The 20,535-nt window shown below is 55.8% G+C and overlaps 1 protein-coding gene across 3 annotated transcripts in view; it reads right to left on the reverse strand.

The window, feature by feature from the left end:
- EPHB2 (EPH receptor B2) overlaps positions 1 to 20,535 on the reverse strand; it is a 124,575-nt gene that overhangs the window by 76,045 nt on the left and 27,995 nt on the right. For all 3 annotated transcript variants that reach the window (XM_084495148.1, XM_084495147.1, XM_084495149.1), the window contains exons 2-3: positions 7,882 to 7,946; positions 3,202 to 3,886 (exon numbers count right to left, since the gene is read on the reverse strand). In XM_084495148.1, coding sequence (XP_084351274.1) covers positions 3,202 to 3,886; positions 7,882 to 7,946 — 750 coding nt within the window. The remainder of the gene's footprint in view (positions 1 to 3,201; positions 3,887 to 7,881; positions 7,947 to 20,535) is intronic.

The following is a 20,535-nucleotide window of genomic DNA, read 5'->3' on the forward strand; positions in this document are numbered from 1 at the left end:
GGCAGGGCCAGGCAGCCCCGGCAGGGCCCTGCGGGATCGGCGAGCAAGGCCCAGCGAAATGAAAATCTCTTAACCACGCCGAATTGTTAACTGCCCCCAAATCCTTTTGTGCTGGGGCTGCGAGCTTAAAGGAGCTTAAGCTGTTAGATGCATGAACTTCCCCCATAAATATCCCTCGTGTACGCTGCCGCTGCTGCTGCTGCTGCTGCGAGCCGGCTTGCGCTGCGTTGGCCAGATGAAAAGCCCGGCGGAGAAAATGAGCAGCTCCTTCCAGCCCCTTGCAGCTGCACGGGGACAGGCTGCCCGCTGCTCGGGGCGCCCTTTTCCACCAAGACCCAAAGGCAGCACGAGTGGGCCGCATCCCCCAGGCTCCTTGCCACGTCCCGCTCGGGCTACCGAGCCGTGTGAGAGCACTTCGCGCCGAAAGCCAGCTCGGATTTGCTTTTGTTTTGCTGCTGGAAAAGGGCCCAGATTCCCTCCCGCCCCTGAAAACACAAGGAAACCTGCCGGCCACATGTATCAGCGGGCTCCCCCCGAGCCAGACGGCTCACACTGTGGGTGCTGGCACCGGGATGTGATGGGAGCAGGGCAGGGTCACAGGGCTGCAGCCCCGTGGGTCCTCACCCCGTGGAGCAGGGCAGGACAGCCCTATTGACCCAGCTGGGGTCATCAGCCCCCTCCCCAGTCTGCTCACTGCCTCACCAGGATCTGGAAGAAGACAGGAATGCTATGGCTGTGTCCCACCACTTCTGTGGGACGGCTCCGCTCCTGCCCCCCGCTCACCCCAGCTTTTCTGTCTGGGGCTGGTGGGGGAATTGTAGGAAATGCTCCGATCCCACAGGACCCCCAGGGCCCCCTCCAGCCCTGCTCGCAGCCCCACAGGCAGCTGCCCCACGGCGAGGGCAGGCTGCCGGCCACCAGGTGATTAATGACAGTGGGGAGCGTGGGGCCACGCACACGCCAGCACCGGCTGGAGAAACAGCTGCCGAGGTACCGGACCTCCCAAAATCCTGCTGCTGCTGCACAGACAAAGCGGAGAACCCGGCTTTTCTCCTACTCGCTCCCTCCAGCTCGGCCCCCGGCTGCTGCACCAGGCTGCAGGAGGGGATGCTGCGATGGAGGAGCCGGGCACCCTGCTGCCTTCAGAGGGACAGCCCCGTGGCTGGGCTGGCTCCACGGCTGGGGAGCTGCTTTGAAGGAGCAGCACAAGCTCAGAAACTGAAACTGCATCGGAGCAAAGCGTTGCGCAGGGCTGGGGCTGCTTGGGCAAAAAATAATGATAATAAAAAAGGGCTGAGATGGAAAAGCTCACGTGAATCATTTTGGCTTTCTTGTGTTGCTGTGAGTGCTTCCCTTGGGCACAGCAAAGCATCCAGCCTCCCCCTGAGGCTGGGATTATCGAGGCTCCCTTTTCACATTGCAGCAGTGCTCCCGTCCCCAGCACCGTCCCTGCTACAGCTGGAGGGCACCTGATCTCCTCTTAGCTTGGTGGGAATCGCTGCTCAGTGCCCCCGTGACAGGGGTTTAAAGCAAGGAAATTAAAGAATGCCCCAGCACGTCAGGACCTGTAGCTTGACACGAGCAGGCCAGCAGTGGAGGTGCTCTATCCTCCAGGTGAGCATTCCTAGGAGAAGCCACGTAGCAAAATGAAGATGTCCGTGAAGGGCTTCACTTCTGAACCTTTGGCCTCAACAAGTAACTACTGCTAAATCACTTCCAGATTTTTGAATTTCTCCTCATGCCCTCCCCAGACTCCACCTTTAGTCCTATGGCAGAGGGACTGCTGTGACTATTCAGCCTGCAGGCCCAGCCAAATGCTGCCAGAGACTCTCCCCCTTCTCTGGCGTGGCCATCTCCCCACTATCAGCACCTTCCCCATGCTTGCTTGGAGCTGCAACCCGTCCCTTCCTGCAGCAAGCAGGGAGGGGAAGCAGCTCCTTCCCTGCACAGCACCTGAGGCTCTGCACCGCCTGCTGACGTATCTATAATTGATCTCAGAGAAATTCCAGCTCTGCTCAGTGTGCCGATGCTATCAAAACTGTAATGGGATTTTGATGTTTGGCTGGGACAAGGAAGAAAGAATCGGTTTGCCAAACGCCACGGTTTGCTCTGCTTTGCTTTCTTGCTCCTTTTCTGCAGCTCTCCCACTTCCCTGTCTTCCTAACTCCAGCAGCTCGGAGCACACCCACCCAGCACACTGCTAAGCACATCGTTTTGGCTACTTTCTCCTCACCCATCCTCGGTGCCCATGACCCAATTTCCATCAAAGCAGAGCCCTCCACTTAGAAGGACACGGTGGATGTCCTGCACCCCTTCCCAGGAGGTGCAGACAAGGTGGTGGAGAAAGTGGGGAAAGGATCACCCCAATCCCTACCCCTACAGAGATAATCACTGAGATGGGACAGATCAGCTGCCAGCAGGATTGAGTGGCTGGGACTGTGCGGGGTGTTTCCTCTCCCACCCAGCCCTGAGCAGCCCCATCGCACCTGCCTGGGGCTCTCTGCACCGTGGGATGCATCTGAGCCCCATGGGAGAAGCAGATGCTCCCCAAATCTGCTTGGACATTGACCTTCAGGCAGGAATCTTCTGGCTACAGAGGGAGCTCGGGGGCCAGGTTTGGCCATGTTCAGCCTGCAGAGGTGAGCCTGGCCACCAGCACCCCATGAACACATCCAGTCCTAGGCTGTATGCACCTCCCCAGCAGAATGCTGCAGGCAGCTGGGTCCTTCACACTGCGCGATGTTTGGATGCCTGGAGCCCTGCTCCCCTTACCCCAGGAGCACTTCAGCCCACACCGAGCCACAGGATGAAAACTGAAACTCAGCCAGTTCCTCCTGCAAGGCCCCGTACCTGTTTCTGTGCAACCAGGGGGGAACCTCCCTCTCCTCCAGACCCTCAACACCTCCTCTTGCTCCCTCTTCCATTCTAGCCCCAGAATTTTGGGGGCTGCAGACCAGAGGCACAGCTCAGTGGCACACGCACCATAGCTGAACACACGTCCCTCCAAGGCCTGGGGAGCACGAAAGGCACCAGGGACTTGATGGCACCGCTGGACTTGGAGGCTCAGAGGACCCAGAGGTAAGGCAGAGCCTCTGCAAGGGACGGATGAGCAGACCACGGCTGAAAATCCCAAGCACCTACATCAGCAGAGCCCACCGCGGCAGCAAAATGAGCACCTGAAGCAAGAACAGAAGCAGTTACCTCTGCAGACGGTCCCGTTTTCCACCGACTCGTAGCCTGCCCTGCACATGCAGCGGCCGATGGGCACCAGCCACTCGCCGTCCCCGTTGCAGTACAGCTTGATGGGCACATCCACCTCCTCTGCGTTGGTGATGCACGTGCCCCGAGCCGCCACCAGGGAGGTGCTCTCCGCTCCTGAAAGAGTTTCTTGGAAGACAGCCCCGTTCTGGATCACACGGGGACACTTGCGGTAGAAGACGCGGACTGCGATCAGAGACATGCAGCCTCCATAGTCCTGGAAGGCCAGGTAGAAACCGTTTTTGGAGACGGGCCCAAAGCTGCGCACCTCGGTGTTGATCTTCATCACCCGCCCACCTAAGTCCACCTGCGAGAAGCTCTCGTCGGCAGCAATTGTATCTACCTTCATCCAAGGGTTTTCCATCCAGTTGGGAAAAGTCTTGGTGGCAGAGTCAAAGTCTGATTCGTAGTAGTAGAGATTAAAAGTCTCCTTACAGGAGCCTGGGACGTTAGGGATGCTGCTGCAGTCCCGGACGGAAAATTTCATCTCCACGTGGATGCGGTGTGCTCCTCGCCTCCGGATGTACTTGGTCCGGAGCCAGTTGTTCTGGCTGGACTCAAAGACGTTGCACACCTGGTAGGTGCGGATTGTGTTCATGTTCTCGTCGTATCCACTCACCTCTTCCCACTGCGGACAGAAAGAAAGTCAGTGGGCTGCACGGAACCAAAAGACACGGCATTAAATGGGGCTCCCACCTGCTTTGCCTCTTCCCAGTCCCCTCGCACGCTGAGCGGGCACACTGGCTCCGTACGAGCTGTGCCACACCGTGCCCATGCCGGTGTCAATCCCAATCCCAACCATTTTGGGTAAAACGTCCCCGCACATGGCCTGGGTGCGTCGGGGCATGGTGGGGCCACGCAGCGCGCCGGCAGCGGTAATGGCTTTAGCAGGGGCTCCCCCCGAGTGGCTGCGCGGCGCTGCAGAGGCCTCACAACTGCAGAGCCTCCCGGCAAAGTAACACGATGCCTTTAGCAGATGTATTCCCCCCAGTGCCGCTACGGTTACAAACGTGGCAGACAGACTCTGCTTTCTCAGGAGTTCACAACGTGACTGCAAAACCTCCTCCAGGCTGCAGCTGGAGCACGGCGCAAGGTGCAGGCAGCCAGCGGGCTGGCAAAACCCCTCAGCATCCCCCCCAGGGACTGGGGATGGAAAGGGCAGTGCAGGGCCCCCTCCAGCACTTCACCATCCGTGGGATCCCACCCTGCCTCCTCGACCAAGCCCACGGTTCAGGATGTGCAGGAAGAGACTGGCCAGCAGCCAGTGGGAAGGTTTACGGGAGCCTGCCTGACCTCGCCACGTATCCAGAACAGGGGACATGCTGGCCTCGATCCCTCTGGTGGCCCTCATCCTACAAGGACCAACTTTTTTTTGGTGTGACACAGGGGCCAGCCCCAAGCTGGAGTGCCCTCTATCTTGAAAGTGGGCCTGTGGCATGTCCCACGGCTTGTGGTCCCTTCCCAGGAACACAGTTCACAGCCAGTGTATTTTCCCTGCAAATAATCTTGGGTTTCCCCATGGGAAGGTCAGCCCAGCTCGTCCCAGCTGACTAACAGCAGCAACCAGCTCTGCTCAGGGCAGCTACACCACCACCCTTACCTGCACCCACTCCTGGCTGGCCATGTCCAGGTCTCTGCCCTTTTGTCCAGTCCTTCAGGGCTTGTTGCTGTCTCCATCCTTTGTAGGACGGGGAGACACTTCAGAGCAGGTCAGAGATGGGATTTACCCGCTGGGATCCAGCAGGATTCCTGTCACTGAGGACCCCACCAAACCGTGCTGCTGAATGCCCTGGGCGGATTGCACCAGAGAGGTGACCCCGGGAAGGAGAAGGGAGGAGGAAAATCCCTTTCTGTCCCGGGTTTGGCAAGGCTCCATGGCAGCAAGGGTGAGCAAGGGCCCAACCACCATAGGGATTGGGGTCCAGCTAGAGTGACACAACCCCAGCCAGCTGGAGCAGCTCTCTGTGAACTTGTCCGTAAACCTGCTCAGGTGGAAACCGAGCTGTTTCCCACCGAAATTCACCGTGCATGGCACAGCCCTGCCCTGGCAGCACTGCAGCACCCAGGGCAGGACAGCAGCACACAGTCGATGCTCCTGGTGCTCGGATCCAGCATCTGTGCCAGGACCAAGGGCTGCAGTAAAAGCCCTGCGGGAGCAGAGCCGTCCCCATATCCCCGCCCTGTGGCCAGCAAACAGCTTCACAAGGGCACTCAGGACTGCAGAGAGAGGCTCCCGAGATGAGAGACAGATTGCTTTTTGCACATCAAGGCTAACAGCTGAACAGAAGGCTGTCAGGGAAGATCCCTAAACAGCTCCAACCATTGCTGATTGGCCATGGCTGCAAATCTGCTCCCGTTGTGGGGAGGGAGGGGAGGAGAGCATCCTCTCAAAATGCAGGGGAAGCCTTTGCTTTGTTTTCCAGAAACAAATTTGGCATGCTAGTGGAAAAATGCACGCTCTCTCTGCTTTTTAGGGCACTGCTGGGGTGAAAGGACCAAGGGCAAGACATAAGAAAACAATTACTTCCCCTGCCCTGCCTTTGACTTGGCTCTCCCTTTCCTGGACCACTCCAAACCAGCACGTCAGCCACCAGGGATGACAGTACCTGGGCACAGGGATGCCCAGCACCTGACCTGCCCCTCATCCCTTCCTGCATGGCCCCAGAGAGGGCTCAGGACACAGCCTGAAGAGCTCAGCACCGCGAGGCAGGAGGAGCAGGTGGTGGAAGGCATCTCTGCAGCCTGAGGCTCACGGTGGATGGTGGAGGCAGGGCAAAGGGAGAGCTACGAACAGCACAAGAGCTCCACAGCAAGGGAAAAAAACCTAATAATAATAATAATAATAAAACCCTACTTTTAGCCTACTAATAATCAGAAATAAAATACTAAACAGAGCAGCAATCAGGGGCTTCTTCCAGGTGACCCTGGTTGCACCCAATCTTAATGAAGCTGCATCATCCGTGGGGACGGGAGGCGACCCCACCAGCAGCACCAGCACCGTGCTGGGCTTCCCGAAAGCCTTCTTCCTAAGAGGCTCCCAGAAGGGATGAGGAACCGAGCAGGATGCCCAGGGCCAGCTCAAGGTGCCCAGCACAGCGAGCAGGGGCTGTGTGGGGCCGCTGGCACCGCTGGCCGAGCCGATCCCGCAACGCCCCACTCCCGAGCTCCCTTCTCCCAGCTGGGAGAGAAAGTCACCCCTGTGCATCAGCCCCTCATCGCTTAATTAGAAGCTTCTCCCTTTCTCCTCGCTCTCTAATTAACATGCCGGGAACTCAAAAGAAGAAGGCAGCACAATAATACGGAGAGACGGCTTCCAGCAGGCCCAGGCCTCATTACCGCGGGGCTGGCGAGCTGGAAGCAAGGCGTGCTTTACATATGGAAAAACCGCAAACAAGAAAGGCTGGGCGAGGAGAGAAAAAGACTTGACCTCTGCTCCTGCCCATTGTGTGCCCGTCATCCCCCCTCGGCGGCCGGGCTGGAGCTGGTGGGGCGGTCGGGCTGGCAGGCGGGTGCGGGGCTTTATCATGGTGATGGGGGACCGGTGCCGAAAGCCCCCCACGCCCCGGCACCGCGGGTCGGCCAGGCAGACCGAGGAGGCCGCTCTCGCAGGGTTTAATCTCCTCCACAGAGGCTTTTCTCATCCGTTTCTTTTCTTCTGCCAAGCTGGCTCCGGGAGAGGGCTGTCAGCCCCGGGGTGAGGCCCAAAGGAATGTCTTCATCTGGCCCTGGCCGGGGCTGGGTGCTGAGCCTTCAGCATGCGTGGGGAAGGGAATTCGGCTTCAGCTGCCAGACCCAAGGGTGAGCACAACGCTGCGTGAGGGGGCACAGCTTGGCTTCAGGTGCTGCGAGGGTCCCTTGCCAGCCTCACCTTCACCCCAGCCAGGGGGTGTTGGGCACCACGGCCCCAAGCTGCTCCCAGCCACCGCGGGCAGAGAGGGGAGGGATGCTCCAAGCATCTCAGTGCCCCACACAAACCCTCTGAGAGACAGAGGTGGCCGGGGCCTCTTCCAAAGACATGTAGTCTTGGCCAAGCTCTGGTTTGAAGGAGCTTGTCCTGGGTGGCCTTGGGATGGGGCCCAGGGGACTCCTGGTGACAGTAAAGTGGAGAGAATCAACACCAAGCTAGCAAAGGTCCTGCCGTGAGTTGCCGGGTGTTCTTAACAGCCTTGTCTGGGCCCATGTTATCCCAGGGCCATATTGCAAAGTGTGCAACCTCTCAGGCCAATGCCCTGATCCTGTCCTGCAGCAGGTGATGAGCAATAAGATAACACGTGAGATTCTGGGGACAAATGATGGTGGCCTTCGCGTTTCATTCCTCCTTCTCCCTCCTCTTTAACTGACTACAGGGCAGCTTCACAGCGAGTGTAAGTCCTCCAACATCACGTGAGCCTGATGCTGTAAGGTGAGAACTGCCCTTCTTGAACATGGGATAGTCTGGGGAAGTAGAAAGAGAGCTACCAGAAACTAAAATTGTCTTCATGTTTTTATACTCTTTTATATTTTTTATATATTTTTATAGGTGCCAAAGCACTTCAGCAGGTGCCTTTCACTGAGCAACCCCAAATGCAGCCCAGAGACCACAGCCCTGGCACACAGCTCCCGTACAGCAGGAGGATGACTTACCCCTGAGGGAGGATGCACCGTCCAGCCCAGCTCTGCTGTGGCCGTTGTGGAGTCCATCAGTGTCTCTGCAGGAGGAAGGAAAAACAAGGAGTCAGTGTTGATCTGGGGCTTGAGGATGGTGAAGGGGCAGGAGGAAGAAAGGAGGTCTTCCAGGGCTTGCTCCACACCCTCCCTCCATCCCCCTGCTCCAGCCCTTTCATTGCTTTTCCCCCTCTGCTTGCGCTCAGGTAGGTGCAGGCAGCGAGCAGGCAGCAGGGACCGGAGCACTGTGTCTCCCTGCTCTGCAGGGACCTGGCTCCCTCATTCCCTGCAGTGTCCAGCTGCAGTTTCCTCCTCAAAATCCAAAATCACAGCCTGGGAGCAGCTCTGCAGTGGTGGCTGAGGAGGAGCCCTGGCCCGGACAGGTTCTCTCCATCCCCTTTCATTCCCATTTGCAAAAGTGAGATGTTTTTTCTCAGCACTGTGCATGGCAGGCAGAATCCTTGGCCTTGCAGTAGCCGACAGGAAGGAACAGCACTTCAAGGACTTGCCATACATAAAAATTAAACCAATATTAAAGCCATTTTTCCAGGCAATTTGGGCAGAAGTAAGGCAGATGCTGCTACAGCTGATCAGCACTGAACAGAGGCAGAGGGTGGCTTCCTAAGCCACGCAGGCAGGGAACTTTCTGGACAACGCTCCTCGTCCTTCCTAAAACTTGTCGTATCTCCTGCACTGATGGTTTTTTCATCCTAATTAGCTATTGGCTGGCATAATTACACCAGGCTGATGGCAAGAGAAGGGATGCTTGGGTTATGCCCTGCCAATACTTTGGGTAAAGTGTGGGAATGTTCCCCAGCCAGGGGAAAGCGTAAAGCTTGCAGGAGAGACTGTACAAGACAGAGGCCAGCCAGTGCTTCTGTGGCTAAGCCCCAGGTGATGGCCACGGAAGAAACCATCTCTCTCTGCTCTGCATGGAGAACATGAACCAGCTCTTGATTTGAGTGCACGCGTTCGGGATGCCAACTACATTTGCACGGATGCTGGAAAGCATCCACTGCATGCACAATCAAGACACGAACATGAAATACAGCCTGCAGCTTCCCTTCCCCTGCTCTCCCAATTACTGTGGAGCAGGCAAGGAAACGCTGAAGTTTTAGGGTTCTCTGGCTCTGAAGAAAAAGCCCTTTATGTGCCAGGTGTACACCCACCCAGCCACAGCCTGCTCGCTGAGAGCGCTCCAACAGGACAGACCCCATTAGTAGGGATCTCCAGTCACCAGCCTACAGACCCAAAAGATGGTGCCTGTTCCCCAGCAGAAGGAGGGTTGGAGAGTTTCTGGCTGCAACCGTGTCCTGCTGCTGCTCCTGGCCACCAAAAACCACGAGCATCCTGCCACAGATTCCCACCAAGCATCTCCACCTTTTCCACTTTCACTGAACACAAAGGAAGAAAAGACCGACCTTGTGCAAATCCATCATCTGAACAGACAAAGCTGGATGCAGAAATGGCAAAATGGTTGTTATTCAGCCTGCTGAGCAGTCCACGTAAGTTCTCTTTTCCCATAAGTGAGCTAAAAAATGCCTCAGCATAGATATGCTACTTGCACCTACTTCTAGCAGTAAATCATTTTCAGGCTGTGGGTTGTTCGTTACTCCTGGTTAGAGCCAGCGGTTTCCAGTTCACAGGAAACCAGCATTTCAAAATTTGGTTTTATTCCAAAAGTGGAAAGCAAAAATAGTCCTTTTCCCACTCAGAAAAGTTCTGGAAAATAGCTAGCATAGAAATGTTGTCATTCAGATTTATGAAATTTCTTTTTAAACTGGGTATTTGTTTACATAGTTTAATAATAGTGTTTATTTTATCAAAGTATCTGGCTTTTTCATTAAAACACCAGTGGCACTTTGATCTAGAAGGAAAACAGCATTTTTCACTCAGTGCTAGCTAGAATCTGCATTACTTAAAAAAATAAAAATAAAAAACCGTATTTGTTAATTTATTGTAACTATCAATGACAATGATGCATAGTAAATATATTAATAGCAGTGACTCATGTAAGAGAAGATACGCTCTAAAACAGTAAAAGTAATTCCCCAAATAAAAACAATATTCTGAAATATTTTGCATTTTTAAAAGCCTTTTCTTTTATGAAAACTTGGTGCAGTGGAAATGTGCCCAGCACATTAATGCAGAGCATTGTCCAAAGTCCTCGCCCTTGCCCCTAACCCACAGCCGAAGAGTTTCCCATCTCCTCTGGGACATGCATCTGCCCAAGCTGGCCCAAGGACATTCATCTTCATTAATCATTAAGGTTGGAAAAGATCTCCAAGATTATCTGGTCCAACCATCCCTCTACCACCAACGTCACCCCCAAACCACGTCCCTAAGCACCACGTCCAACACAAGCTAACACGGAGTAGAAAACTGCAGGTTTCAAGCAGGTTTTTCCAAAGGTCAATTATCTTCTCCTAAAACAATCTATCTTCCATTACTTCTAGTCTGAACTTACGCTGCCAGTTATTAGATTTCCTTTTACTTTCACAAAGACTCTGTTACCCAAAACCTCCTTTCCCTCCTGTGCTGCTTACCAGTGCCAAATGAATCATCTCTCAGCCTTCCTGAAGATAACTAGATTAACCGAGCGCCCTTATTCTTTCACTCTAACACAGCTCCTTTTCTTTGAGGCTTCTCTTTATCAACCTTCATTTAGGGTGGACCCCAGGACCGTAGTCCCCACTGCACACAGCTGTAACATCTCTTTGTGCCCCTTTTTACACATCTCTTCCAGCAAATTGTCTCCCTGGCTAATGTCCAGAAAGCATTATGGGATCAGTTGACACGTCAGCATTTGGCAGTAGTTGCCTGAATTCCGTAAAATTACAAATAACTGGTCCCCACAAATTCGAGCAAACCTCATTAGCTGCACTGACAGCAAGCGTGCATGTGAAGCCAGGCTGGATTTCAAGGGTGGTGGTGGGCTAGATCCACCACCCATTGCTGGCTGACCTCAAAACACACTAACAATGGCGTGCCACCAAGTTATCTCACCTGTATACCTGGACAAAAGCTCCTCACACCCTCCACCTGAGCTCGGAGAGGCTGTACAATCCTCCATGGAAGCTCACTGTCTCATCCTTCAGAAGCTGCTTATTTCTAGGCACATTAGTTTTTTTCTCCAGCCAACTAAATCAGGAGCAGTGTCCAATAACCCAGTGTGTTCCCCATCTGCAGTGGCTTCTCTCTGCCTCTCTCCCAGTCTCAGAGCACTTCAAATCTCCATGGCAAGAAACTGCTCTGGGGGGTCAAAGGCCCTGGGAAGATGCAGCCAAGCCATGCTCTGTCATTTCATCCCGAAAACGCTGGCACTGAGTGTGAGCTAATGATCAATAAACCAGGAAGGCTTAACATGGAGAGATGAGGCCTTGCTGTCCAGCTCAGCTGCTCAAGAAAAAGGCTGTGGTGCTGCCAGGGCTTACTTCTCCTTCAGCTAGGTGGGATTCTGCCGTTGCAGGTCTGTGGGAGATCACCAAAGAGGAGTTTGGAAGGTGACTGTGGTCTGTAAGGATCTACACTGGAAGAAAGCAGCAGCACGCAGAGCTCCTTAGCCCATGAGGGAAATTGCAGCTACCGCTTTGCCTGGGAGCTGAGCCCAGTAAAGCAGATGGAAAACAATATTCTGTTCTAGCAGGGAAGGCATTCACCTCTGAAAACCAATCATCAAGAGATGCAGTCCTAGTACCATTTGGGTCCTTCCCCATCCCGGGTGAGGCAGAATCTGGGCAAGCACGTGCTGCAGGAGCAGGAGCTGGGCAGGAGGCCACCGTGGTTCCTCCTGGCCCATCAAGGTGTGATAACCTGGGAGATGCTAGTAGGTCAAGGGAGGTGATTGTCCCGCTCTACTCTGCGCTGGTGCGGCCTCACCTCGAGTACTGTGTGCAGTTCTGGGCACCACAGTATAAAAAGGACATGAAACTGTTGGAAAGTGTCCAGAGGAGGGCTACGAAGATGGTGAAAGGCCTTGAGGGGAAGACGTACGAGGAACGGCTGAGGTCACTGGGCCTGTTCAGCCTGGAGAAGAGGAGGCTGAGGGGAGACCTCTTCACAGTCTACAACTTCCTCATAAGGGGTTGTCAAGAGGCAGGAGACCTTTTCTCCATTAACACTAGTGACAGGACCCGCAGGAATGGGGTTAAGCTGAGGCAGGGGAAATTTAGGCTGGACGTCAGGAGGGGGTTCTTCACAGAGAGGGTGGTTGCACACTGGAACAGGCTCCCCAGGGAAGTGGTCACTGCACCGAGCCTGTCTGAATTTAAGAAGAGATTGGACTGTGAACTTAGGCACATGGTCTGAACTTTTGGGTAGACCTGTGCGGTGTCAAGAGTTGGACTTGATGATCCTTAAGGGTCCCTTCCAACTCAGGATATTCTATGCTCATGCTGGCAGCACAGACATCTCTGAGCGGATCAGTGACTCACCTTCAGGTCCCAAGATGTCAGCTGTGCACAGGCCTGCTGCAGGTGAAAGACTCCTACAAGGTGTGATACACCCCAAAGAGCAGGAGCCTACTGTCCTCCAGAAGCAAGTCCTCCACACGCAGCAGTCCCAGCGGGGCTCAGCCCACAGCGTGCTCAGCCCCTGGCACCCGTTGTGACCCACGGTGTGTTGGCAAGGCAACCCAGCAGCTCTTCTGGTCCCAAAGGCTGTCCCTACACCCAAACCCTGCTCCAGCCAGCCAGCAGGCCCAGCTCCTGTACCAGCATCCTTCAGACTACATGGGTGGACCAATTTCTGGATGGGCAGCCCCAAAACCAACCCCTAGTGCCCTGCAAAGCACGGAGGGGGGAAGTCGCCTGCTTTGGCTAGCAGATTTAGCAGCTTAGCTTGCTGCTGCTGCCGACACTTCCCCAACACCATCCTCCTGGTTTGGCAGCTCAGATGACACCCAAGAGCTGGGGGCTGCTTGCAGGAAGGTGCCGCAGCAGGTCCAGGCACTCCGGGACCCCCAGCACCCTACACAGAGCGACCCAGCACCAACAACAGTGTCAATGCAGAGCAAACCCCCCCAGGATCAGCACGGGTGGGTGTCTGGCCCCTGGCCCATCTCTGGTGGCTGGCGATAGCTGCAGCGCCGTGAAATGCTCTTGTCGGAGCAGTATTTTCTCAATATTGTTGTTTGTGTTATTCCCTCCCGCGTGTTTATCTGCAGATTCACATGCTACCCACAGCATTATAAATAAACCTGCAGCTGCTCGAAACTAGCAGACGCAACTCTGGCCTGCTTCCCACCAGAAACCGCACTGCTCCCCGCGGGACGGTTAGGAGATAAGTGCCTGTCCTTTTCACTTTGAAGATGCTTTCAATAAGCAACTTTCTGCCAGCGCCGGGGCCCGTTGCTGTCACGGCCTACCAGGGGAGGCACTGCAGCTTGCTACAGGAGCACGTCGGGGTCTGCGGCCTCTGCCCCACGCTGGATCCCAGCTTGAGACCTTGGCATGCAGAAATTTATCACTGCCACCACGCCACGGCCCCCACGCTCACAGCAATCACCTGGGAGAGGGGCTCCTATGTTCCTGCCTCACCTCCTTGCTGCTCAGCCACAGGTGAAATGAGTGTGGGGGTCTCGGCTGTACCCGCTCGGTCCATCTGGGAAGGTCAGGACCGAGACCTGGGAGCTGGGAGGAGAGGACAAGGATCACGGTGGGTGCTGGTTGGGGTCGGGCCCTTCACCACGGGATGCCCAGGGCTGGGGATGGAGAGTGACAGGACCAGGAGACAGTGGCAGAGAGGCTGGAGGGGCAAGGGATTAGCAGGGGATCTGTGCGCTCTGCAGACACACTTCTCCATGTCCGGAAAAATAACTTCCATGGAGTTTTGCCAATTCAGACCAATTTAGAACATCTGGACCTGGGTTTCTCAGAAGTCCTGGCAAATCCTTGACGTTTGCAGGCTCCAAACTCATCCAGATAAAGAAACAGCTGGACAAATAAATAGCCCCACAGATAGCTGAGGCCTCCACCCTCATTTTTCCACCCACAGCTTTTTCCCTTCACCTTTCACTTCGCATGTCAGCTCCTCTCGCAGAGTAGGGCACTTGCCAGTGTTTTAACCCCGGTACAACATTACTAACGCAAGGTACAAGCTCCTAGGCTGACCCAGAATTAAAATGATTGTGGCCAAGGCTGGATGTGCAGGCAAGAAGTTACCCAGACCTCACTGATGGAGCAAAGTCACCCCGAGTCAGCCAAGGCAGACACAGGTTAGGCTGTGCATCATTACCAGAGGAGGGCCTGGAAGCCCAGCAAATGCACCTCATCAGATTAATCCACGCTGGAGTGACACTGAAGGGAGGGAAGACCCTGGCGCTGAGCGAGACTCCGTGCTGGAGCCCAGCAAAACATCCAACGGCTCTGCACGGGCACATGTGCTCGTGGAACGGCGTTTCCAGCCCGGCCTCAGGTGCAGCCACCACATCCCCACGCAGGAGGGGCAGTTAATGAGAAACCCGTCTGTCCCCCGCCCCACGGAGCCCTCGCTGCAGATCTATTTATCCTTCCAGCAGTTGAAAGGCTCCTCTCTGCCTCCCGTGCTTTACTGGAGCCTTATTATAATATTTTTGCCAGCAAGAGCTAAGAGGGGCTGAGCAAACCCAGTGGCCTTTCCCTGCAGCACCGAGTTTTGCTTTGCCTGGCCGGTGGCCAGCGGAACAAACTGAAACCCAATCCCCCCCCGGCCGACCCGCTGGCGCGGTAACAGCACGCTGCATTGTGAGCCGGCGGCTACAGGATATTTTGGATACTTCACTCAGGGATCCACTTAAACTCCAAGAGGGAGAGTGATTGATAGGGAGTGAGGAGAAGCAACGACTGGGCTGGGATGGGAACTGCCCGCATCCTGCCCAAAGCCCCAAGCCCCCAAGGCCACCCCGTGCTGCAGGAGCGGTCTGTGCCGGCAGGCCCAGCACGGTGAGAAACCAGGTGGAGACAGGTACCCGGTTGTTCAACCCCTTGGCCTGGAAAATAGGGTCCAGACAGATTGAGAGACCTACAAACAGGGGCAACGTCCAGCACCTTCACCCTCCAGAGCACATCTGATCTCCTGGGGGCGAACAAGGCAAGAAGGGGGAGGCCCAACCCCAGAGAAATTACATAGCTCTGGGAAGGGAAAGGTCACACTGCAACCCAGGAGCCCCACAGCAAGCTCCCTCTGCGTCTCTCTAGTACTGGAGGGAGGACAAAAAACCCAGCTCTAATGGAGAACTGGAGCTCAAGCCTCAGGCATCCAAAGCAAACTGGGACCAGCTCTGGGACCACCCTAGGTCGGACGTCACCCCGGGGAGGAGTGGGCAGGAAGGTGCAAGGGACGAGGACCCTGCCTCCTGTCCTGCTCGATGATCATTTGTGCTCCTTCCCCAGCATTGAAGCATGAACGCAGCCAGCTCTTCAGCCCCACGCAAGAGGCTGAAGAGTGTCTGCAAGGGGCTCCTTCAGGGATGGCAGCAGGGCCTGTGAGCTCAGCCCTGTTTCTCCTGGTTTGGAAGCCATCACAGGCACTGCCAGGACACTTAAAACCAGCACAAAGAGGGATCAAGCCCAGCTCTAGGTCCTGCAAGTCTCCCAAGCACGTGTCTTCCTTTCTAACCACCCAGCCGACCATCAGCCCGTCCACACGCAGTAACGCTGCCAGGCAGAGCGCGCTGCCTGCCCCATCCACCTTACAGGAGGGAAACAGCCCGGCCCCAGCCCCTAGGAGGACTGAGAGGGGCTGGGGCTCCACAAAGAATTCCGATTTTGTGATCTTCCAGGCTTGGGACTCTATTGAAGATGCAGTTTAGGCTGGCTGAGAGAAAGGATTACGCTAGGCCTGGCTGTCGCTGCCCCGGGCTGTCACTGCACATGCGTCCCGGCCACTCCGTTTCCCGACTTTGGCTGCCCCAGAGGTCAGCAGAAACCCGATAACCCCACCGGGGGACCCCAGAAAGCTGCCCCAGCAGCACCAGGGAATGCAGCCCCGGCTGGCAGCGCCTGCCCCGAGAGGAGCCGGGGTTTGTAGGTGGTCTGAGTTCAGCCGAGGGCAGGCTGCCGAGCAGAGACAATGCAGATGCTAAATGCCAGCGAGCAGGGGCCCTCCTGCTGCTCCCGGGAATGCAGTAGCCACACAGAGAAGACACAGATGCAGACATTTAACAGCCATTGCTACTGTCAGCACTAATGACTCAGTCTCTGCAGTCACACAAACCCCATTGTCTGCGGGACACCTTGCGGGAGGGAGGCCCAGGGGTTAAAAAAGCCTCATCCTTACCCGCACCCAGCCTTATCCGCCCTGCCAGGATGGATCCAGCAGACACTGAGACCCCTCTGGGGGTCTCACAGCCTGGCCATGTCCCCCCAGCAGCGCTGGGCTCCTCTTCCTCACCAGCAGCTGCAGAGCCCTGGGGCTGGAGGCCTGGTGCCCATGAGCTGCTCCTGCAGCTCGGCCCTAGAGGAAGCTTTAGAAGATCATAACCTGCTCCCACCATCATCACAGAATCACAGAACTGGAGGGGTTGGAAGGGACCTCAAGAGATCATCGGGTCCAGCCCCCCTGCCAATGCAGGTTCCCTGCAGCAGGTTGCCCAGGTTGCTCCTCGACTCCCAGGCCCCACAGGATCCTCCGTCCCAGGCAAGCATTTGTGCCTGGGCACAGGGGTGAGGGGACCTTAGGACATCTGGGATGAAGCAAAAAGCCCAGAGGCTGAGTGGTATCACCAGCTACGCAGCACATGCTGGGCCTTTGCACGACATCCATCCCTTTTCCTCACCAACCTCGTTCATCATCTGAATCAACGAGTGTTGACAGGACCAGGAGGAGCAGCATGAGCACGGGGCATGGATTTTGCATAGCTCTGGTTCCTCGTCCCCATGGGGCCGTGCCCCGATCGCCCTACGCAGAGCGGGGGGAGCGCACGGCTCAGGTGCGTGCGGTGATCCCCATCCCACCTCCCAGCACCCCTGGCACTAAACGAGGTTTTGTCACCCACCCAGGATGACAAAAGGTGGTGCAGGCTGGAAGCAGCTCCTTCCCAGCAGGCTGCGGAGCCCTGCTCAGCATCCCGATTGAGCTGTCCTTAATGGGCTTCAATTTTAATTTGCTTTTATTGGAAAACACAGATGGTCACCCCTCCTCCCCCCCACCCGAACATATACAGGGTAATAACATTTACAGGAGAAAAGATATCATCTCCAAAGACAGCCAAAGCTCCAGCAAGAGCCCCAGCAGCACACAGTGACACGCAGCTGCACAGCCCCGTGCCTGGCTTGTAAAGGCAGGGCCACACTGAGCACAGGCACGCCGGGGGCAAGGAAAGTGGGGAAAGGAGACCAGGACCCAGTGAGTGAGAGCTGAAGACCAAGCCTAGACCCTGGTGTGTGCCAGCAAGCCTGGCAGTGCCAGCACATTAACCTGGTTAGCTTCTTTCCCGACCAGATCCTGCCAAATGATGTCAGGGGGTGCCCACAGCAATCCTCTCCTTGCAGTGCTGCTGCCCAGAGCTGGAGGGGATGCGTTGGTGGTCCCATCCCAGCAGAGCCAGCCCCTGTCTGAGGGGTCCAGCTGGCTCTGAGCACCCACGGACCCCCACCAGCCACCTACAGCGGGCAGGATGAGCCCAGACACAGTGAGGAGTTGCTCCCGAGAGCACACAGCCTGGAAAGGAGAAACCTGCCATGCTCCCCACATCCTGGCAGCAGCAACTAGGAGCAAGGGGACCAGCAGAGCTGCAGTGCAATGCCCACAACACACGCACCTCTTCTTGCTTCTGCCCGGGACAGCAGCACGGATAGCAGGGCTGGAGAGCCCCCCAGCAAAGAAGGAACACCCAAAGGCACCTGACTTGTGCCTGAGCACCCAAAAACTGGCACCTGCGGGCGCTCCCACTCCTCCAGCACTGCCAGGGCCATCCGCACGGAGCCCAAAGGCCTGGGTGATGAGGGGGTCCCGGGCCTTTTCCCAGCCCCAGCCAGCCGAAGCACAGGGCATGCAGCTGAGCGGGGATGCTCTCCGACGCATGTTTGGCGCCGTGCGCCTACCTGCCAGCCAAGCGTTCCTGCTTTTCACTGTTTTTACTGACAGGCTGTAAATTTGCTTCTGGTTGGCAGCCCCAAGTGGGAACAGCTTAAGAGGAACCACATGGCCAGCTGCAGGCTCGTCTGTGCCAAGCTGCAGAGGGGTGCGCCGTGCCCCCCAGCTGGCTGCGACAGCAGGGGCCTCCGGGCTGGGCTCCCAAACCACGGGGAGCCTCTCCCCAGGACAGACGCAGGAGCTTCCAAAATCCTTGGCAAGGGGTTGGCACAGCGCTCCGTCTGAGCTCCTTCTAGCAGGTCCTGAGGCTAGAGAATAAGGCAGCATCTCTCTGCAGCCCCCCTGGTGTCCCTGGGGGCTAGCGCTCAGCCACACCAGAAATGTGAACCCCGCATCTCCGCAGGCCCCACACCACAGCTAAAGCTGCGATGGAGACGGCAGCTGTTAACAGTGGGTATTTTTAGTGAGCTGCAAATGTTTCCTCCGCGGGGAAAACTCTATCTTCAATACCTCACCACGGAGAGGGATTCCTCTTTCATGCACGGGTAATTCATTACACACTCGTCTAACCTCCCTTGTCAGTGCGTTGAACCAAGGGGCCACCCCGCCAGCGGATGGCACGAGGCTGGTGCTGGTCCTGCATGGGCAGGAGACAGCAGAGCAAACGGGATGGGGAGCATGGACACCGTTCGTAGAAAAGCCTCGTCTTCGCTTCACCAGCACTCCTTTTCTCTCTCTGAGCCACTGCTCTCTGAGCACAGTGCTCCCTGGATGCTCTCAGCCAGCAGCAGCACCTGTGGATGAGCAGGCAGAGCATCGTCTTCTACCTGCCCAGGAAAAGAGCACGTTGATTCAGTCCAGCATGTCTGAATCACAGGGACAGCATAGATGACACCCAGGAGCTCACCCTCAGGTCCTTGCCAGCCCCATCCAGTGCCTCCTTCCTCCTCCTCCATCCTCCTCCTCGGCCTCTCTCTGTCCTGCTTGGGTCCCCGCTGCCCCCAGGCGCTGGCCTCTGTCTGGGCTGCTCCAAGCAGCCTCCTGGCACCAGGGGCTGTGCTCACGTCCCACAAGGCTTCCCTCCCCTTCCTGGAGACTACTGCTTAAAGAGGCTCCTTTCCAACACACAGAAAACCCGCAATCAATGTGGGCAATCACAACGCAGACCTCATTTTGACAGCTGAAGACGAGCAGATCAATGAACCAAAGATGAGCAGTTGCCTAGGTACAGGCAAACAGAATCTGATCACACATATGTGGGAACAGATTTTTGCACCCACCAATAAGAAACACACTTGGAGGTGGAAAAGGGGCAATTTCCAAAAGTTGAAAGGGATTATTAGCAAAAATTGATTAGGGAGAAAACGTAAACATAAACAATGAAGAGTAATTACAGCTAGCTTAAGAAGGCTTGGCCAAAATCTCGTAAATCTGCAATTATAAAAGAAGGCGTCCTTAGTTAAAAATTGTCTTGGCTTTGAATAAAAGAAAAAAATGCAGTAAAAATAAACATATTGTATAAATAAAAAAGGGGGAAGTTGGCAGCAGTAAATTAGCAGCTATAAAATGCAGACGGTTGCTAGAGGAAGTTAACGTATCAGTGAAAAATACACTGTCGGCGAAGGTAAAGGAGAGAAAGGGGAATTTTCAAATACATCAAAAGCAAAAGATATCAGAGCTACGGAGAAGGAAGTTCACAGAGACACCTGAGTGTGAACTCCTGCAGGAAAGGCACCAGCTCCTGGCGCACCCCACTGCCTGTGCCCGGGGGGGCAGCGGGGGACCCAGCTCCTGTGCTGTGGGATTTCCCTGCTGCCCTAAATGCTGCTCCAAGGTCGCTGTGACCCTGCCCCAACCAGGAGTGATGGTGTCAGGGCCTTATTAGCAAGTTTGGAGGAGGTTCTTGGCAGCGCCACGGTGCACAGGGCAAATGTTTGCTCTCAAGGAGCCCCTCGTGTCATCAGCACATCCCCTGCAGACCTGTGGGGAGAGGACGGCCCCCAGCACTGAGAGCACTCCTCTCTCCTTTGACATCTTTTGCTATAACGAAGCCAGGCATCAAGCAGGGACAGAGCAGTCCAAGATCTGGGAAAATTGTCATAGCATCCCACGGGGCTTATTGAAAGGAAGCCTGGGCTGTTGGTCCAACCTCAGCCCCAACACGAGACCGGGGCCGCAAGGGCTTTGCTGAGCTGAGCCAGGGAGACCTGCAGGGGTGAGGTCTGTAAAGTAATACAGGGACCTGGCATGAGACGAGTCAAACCAAAGCGGCCTCACAGCAGCACGCCAGAGAGACGCCTGAGGCATCAGCTGAGCAGCCGGGAAGTAGGACAATACGGCAAGCATCAGGGAGGGAGAGGACGGGGGGCTGAGAGCTCTGCAGACCAAAAAGAAGGAGCCCAGCAGCTCAGCCCGGTGCTCTCCACTTGTTCTATGTCTCAGATGCCTTGTAAAGTGGGTGCAGCAATGGGATCCCTGTCCCCAAAAAAGCTTTGAGGATAAAAGAAAAAAAAGAGTTATCGGCACAGGTATTCACAAGCATTACCTAAGTGTCAAATCCAGCCTGGAAACTCACAGTGCACTGAGCAGGACACAGCCTGTGTGCAGCCACTGTATACA

This window comes from Aythya ferina (genome assembly GCF_964211825.1).
Source record: "Aythya ferina genome assembly, chromosome: 21".
Classification (NCBI taxonomy): Eukaryota; Metazoa; Chordata; class Aves; order Anseriformes; family Anatidae; genus Aythya; species Aythya ferina.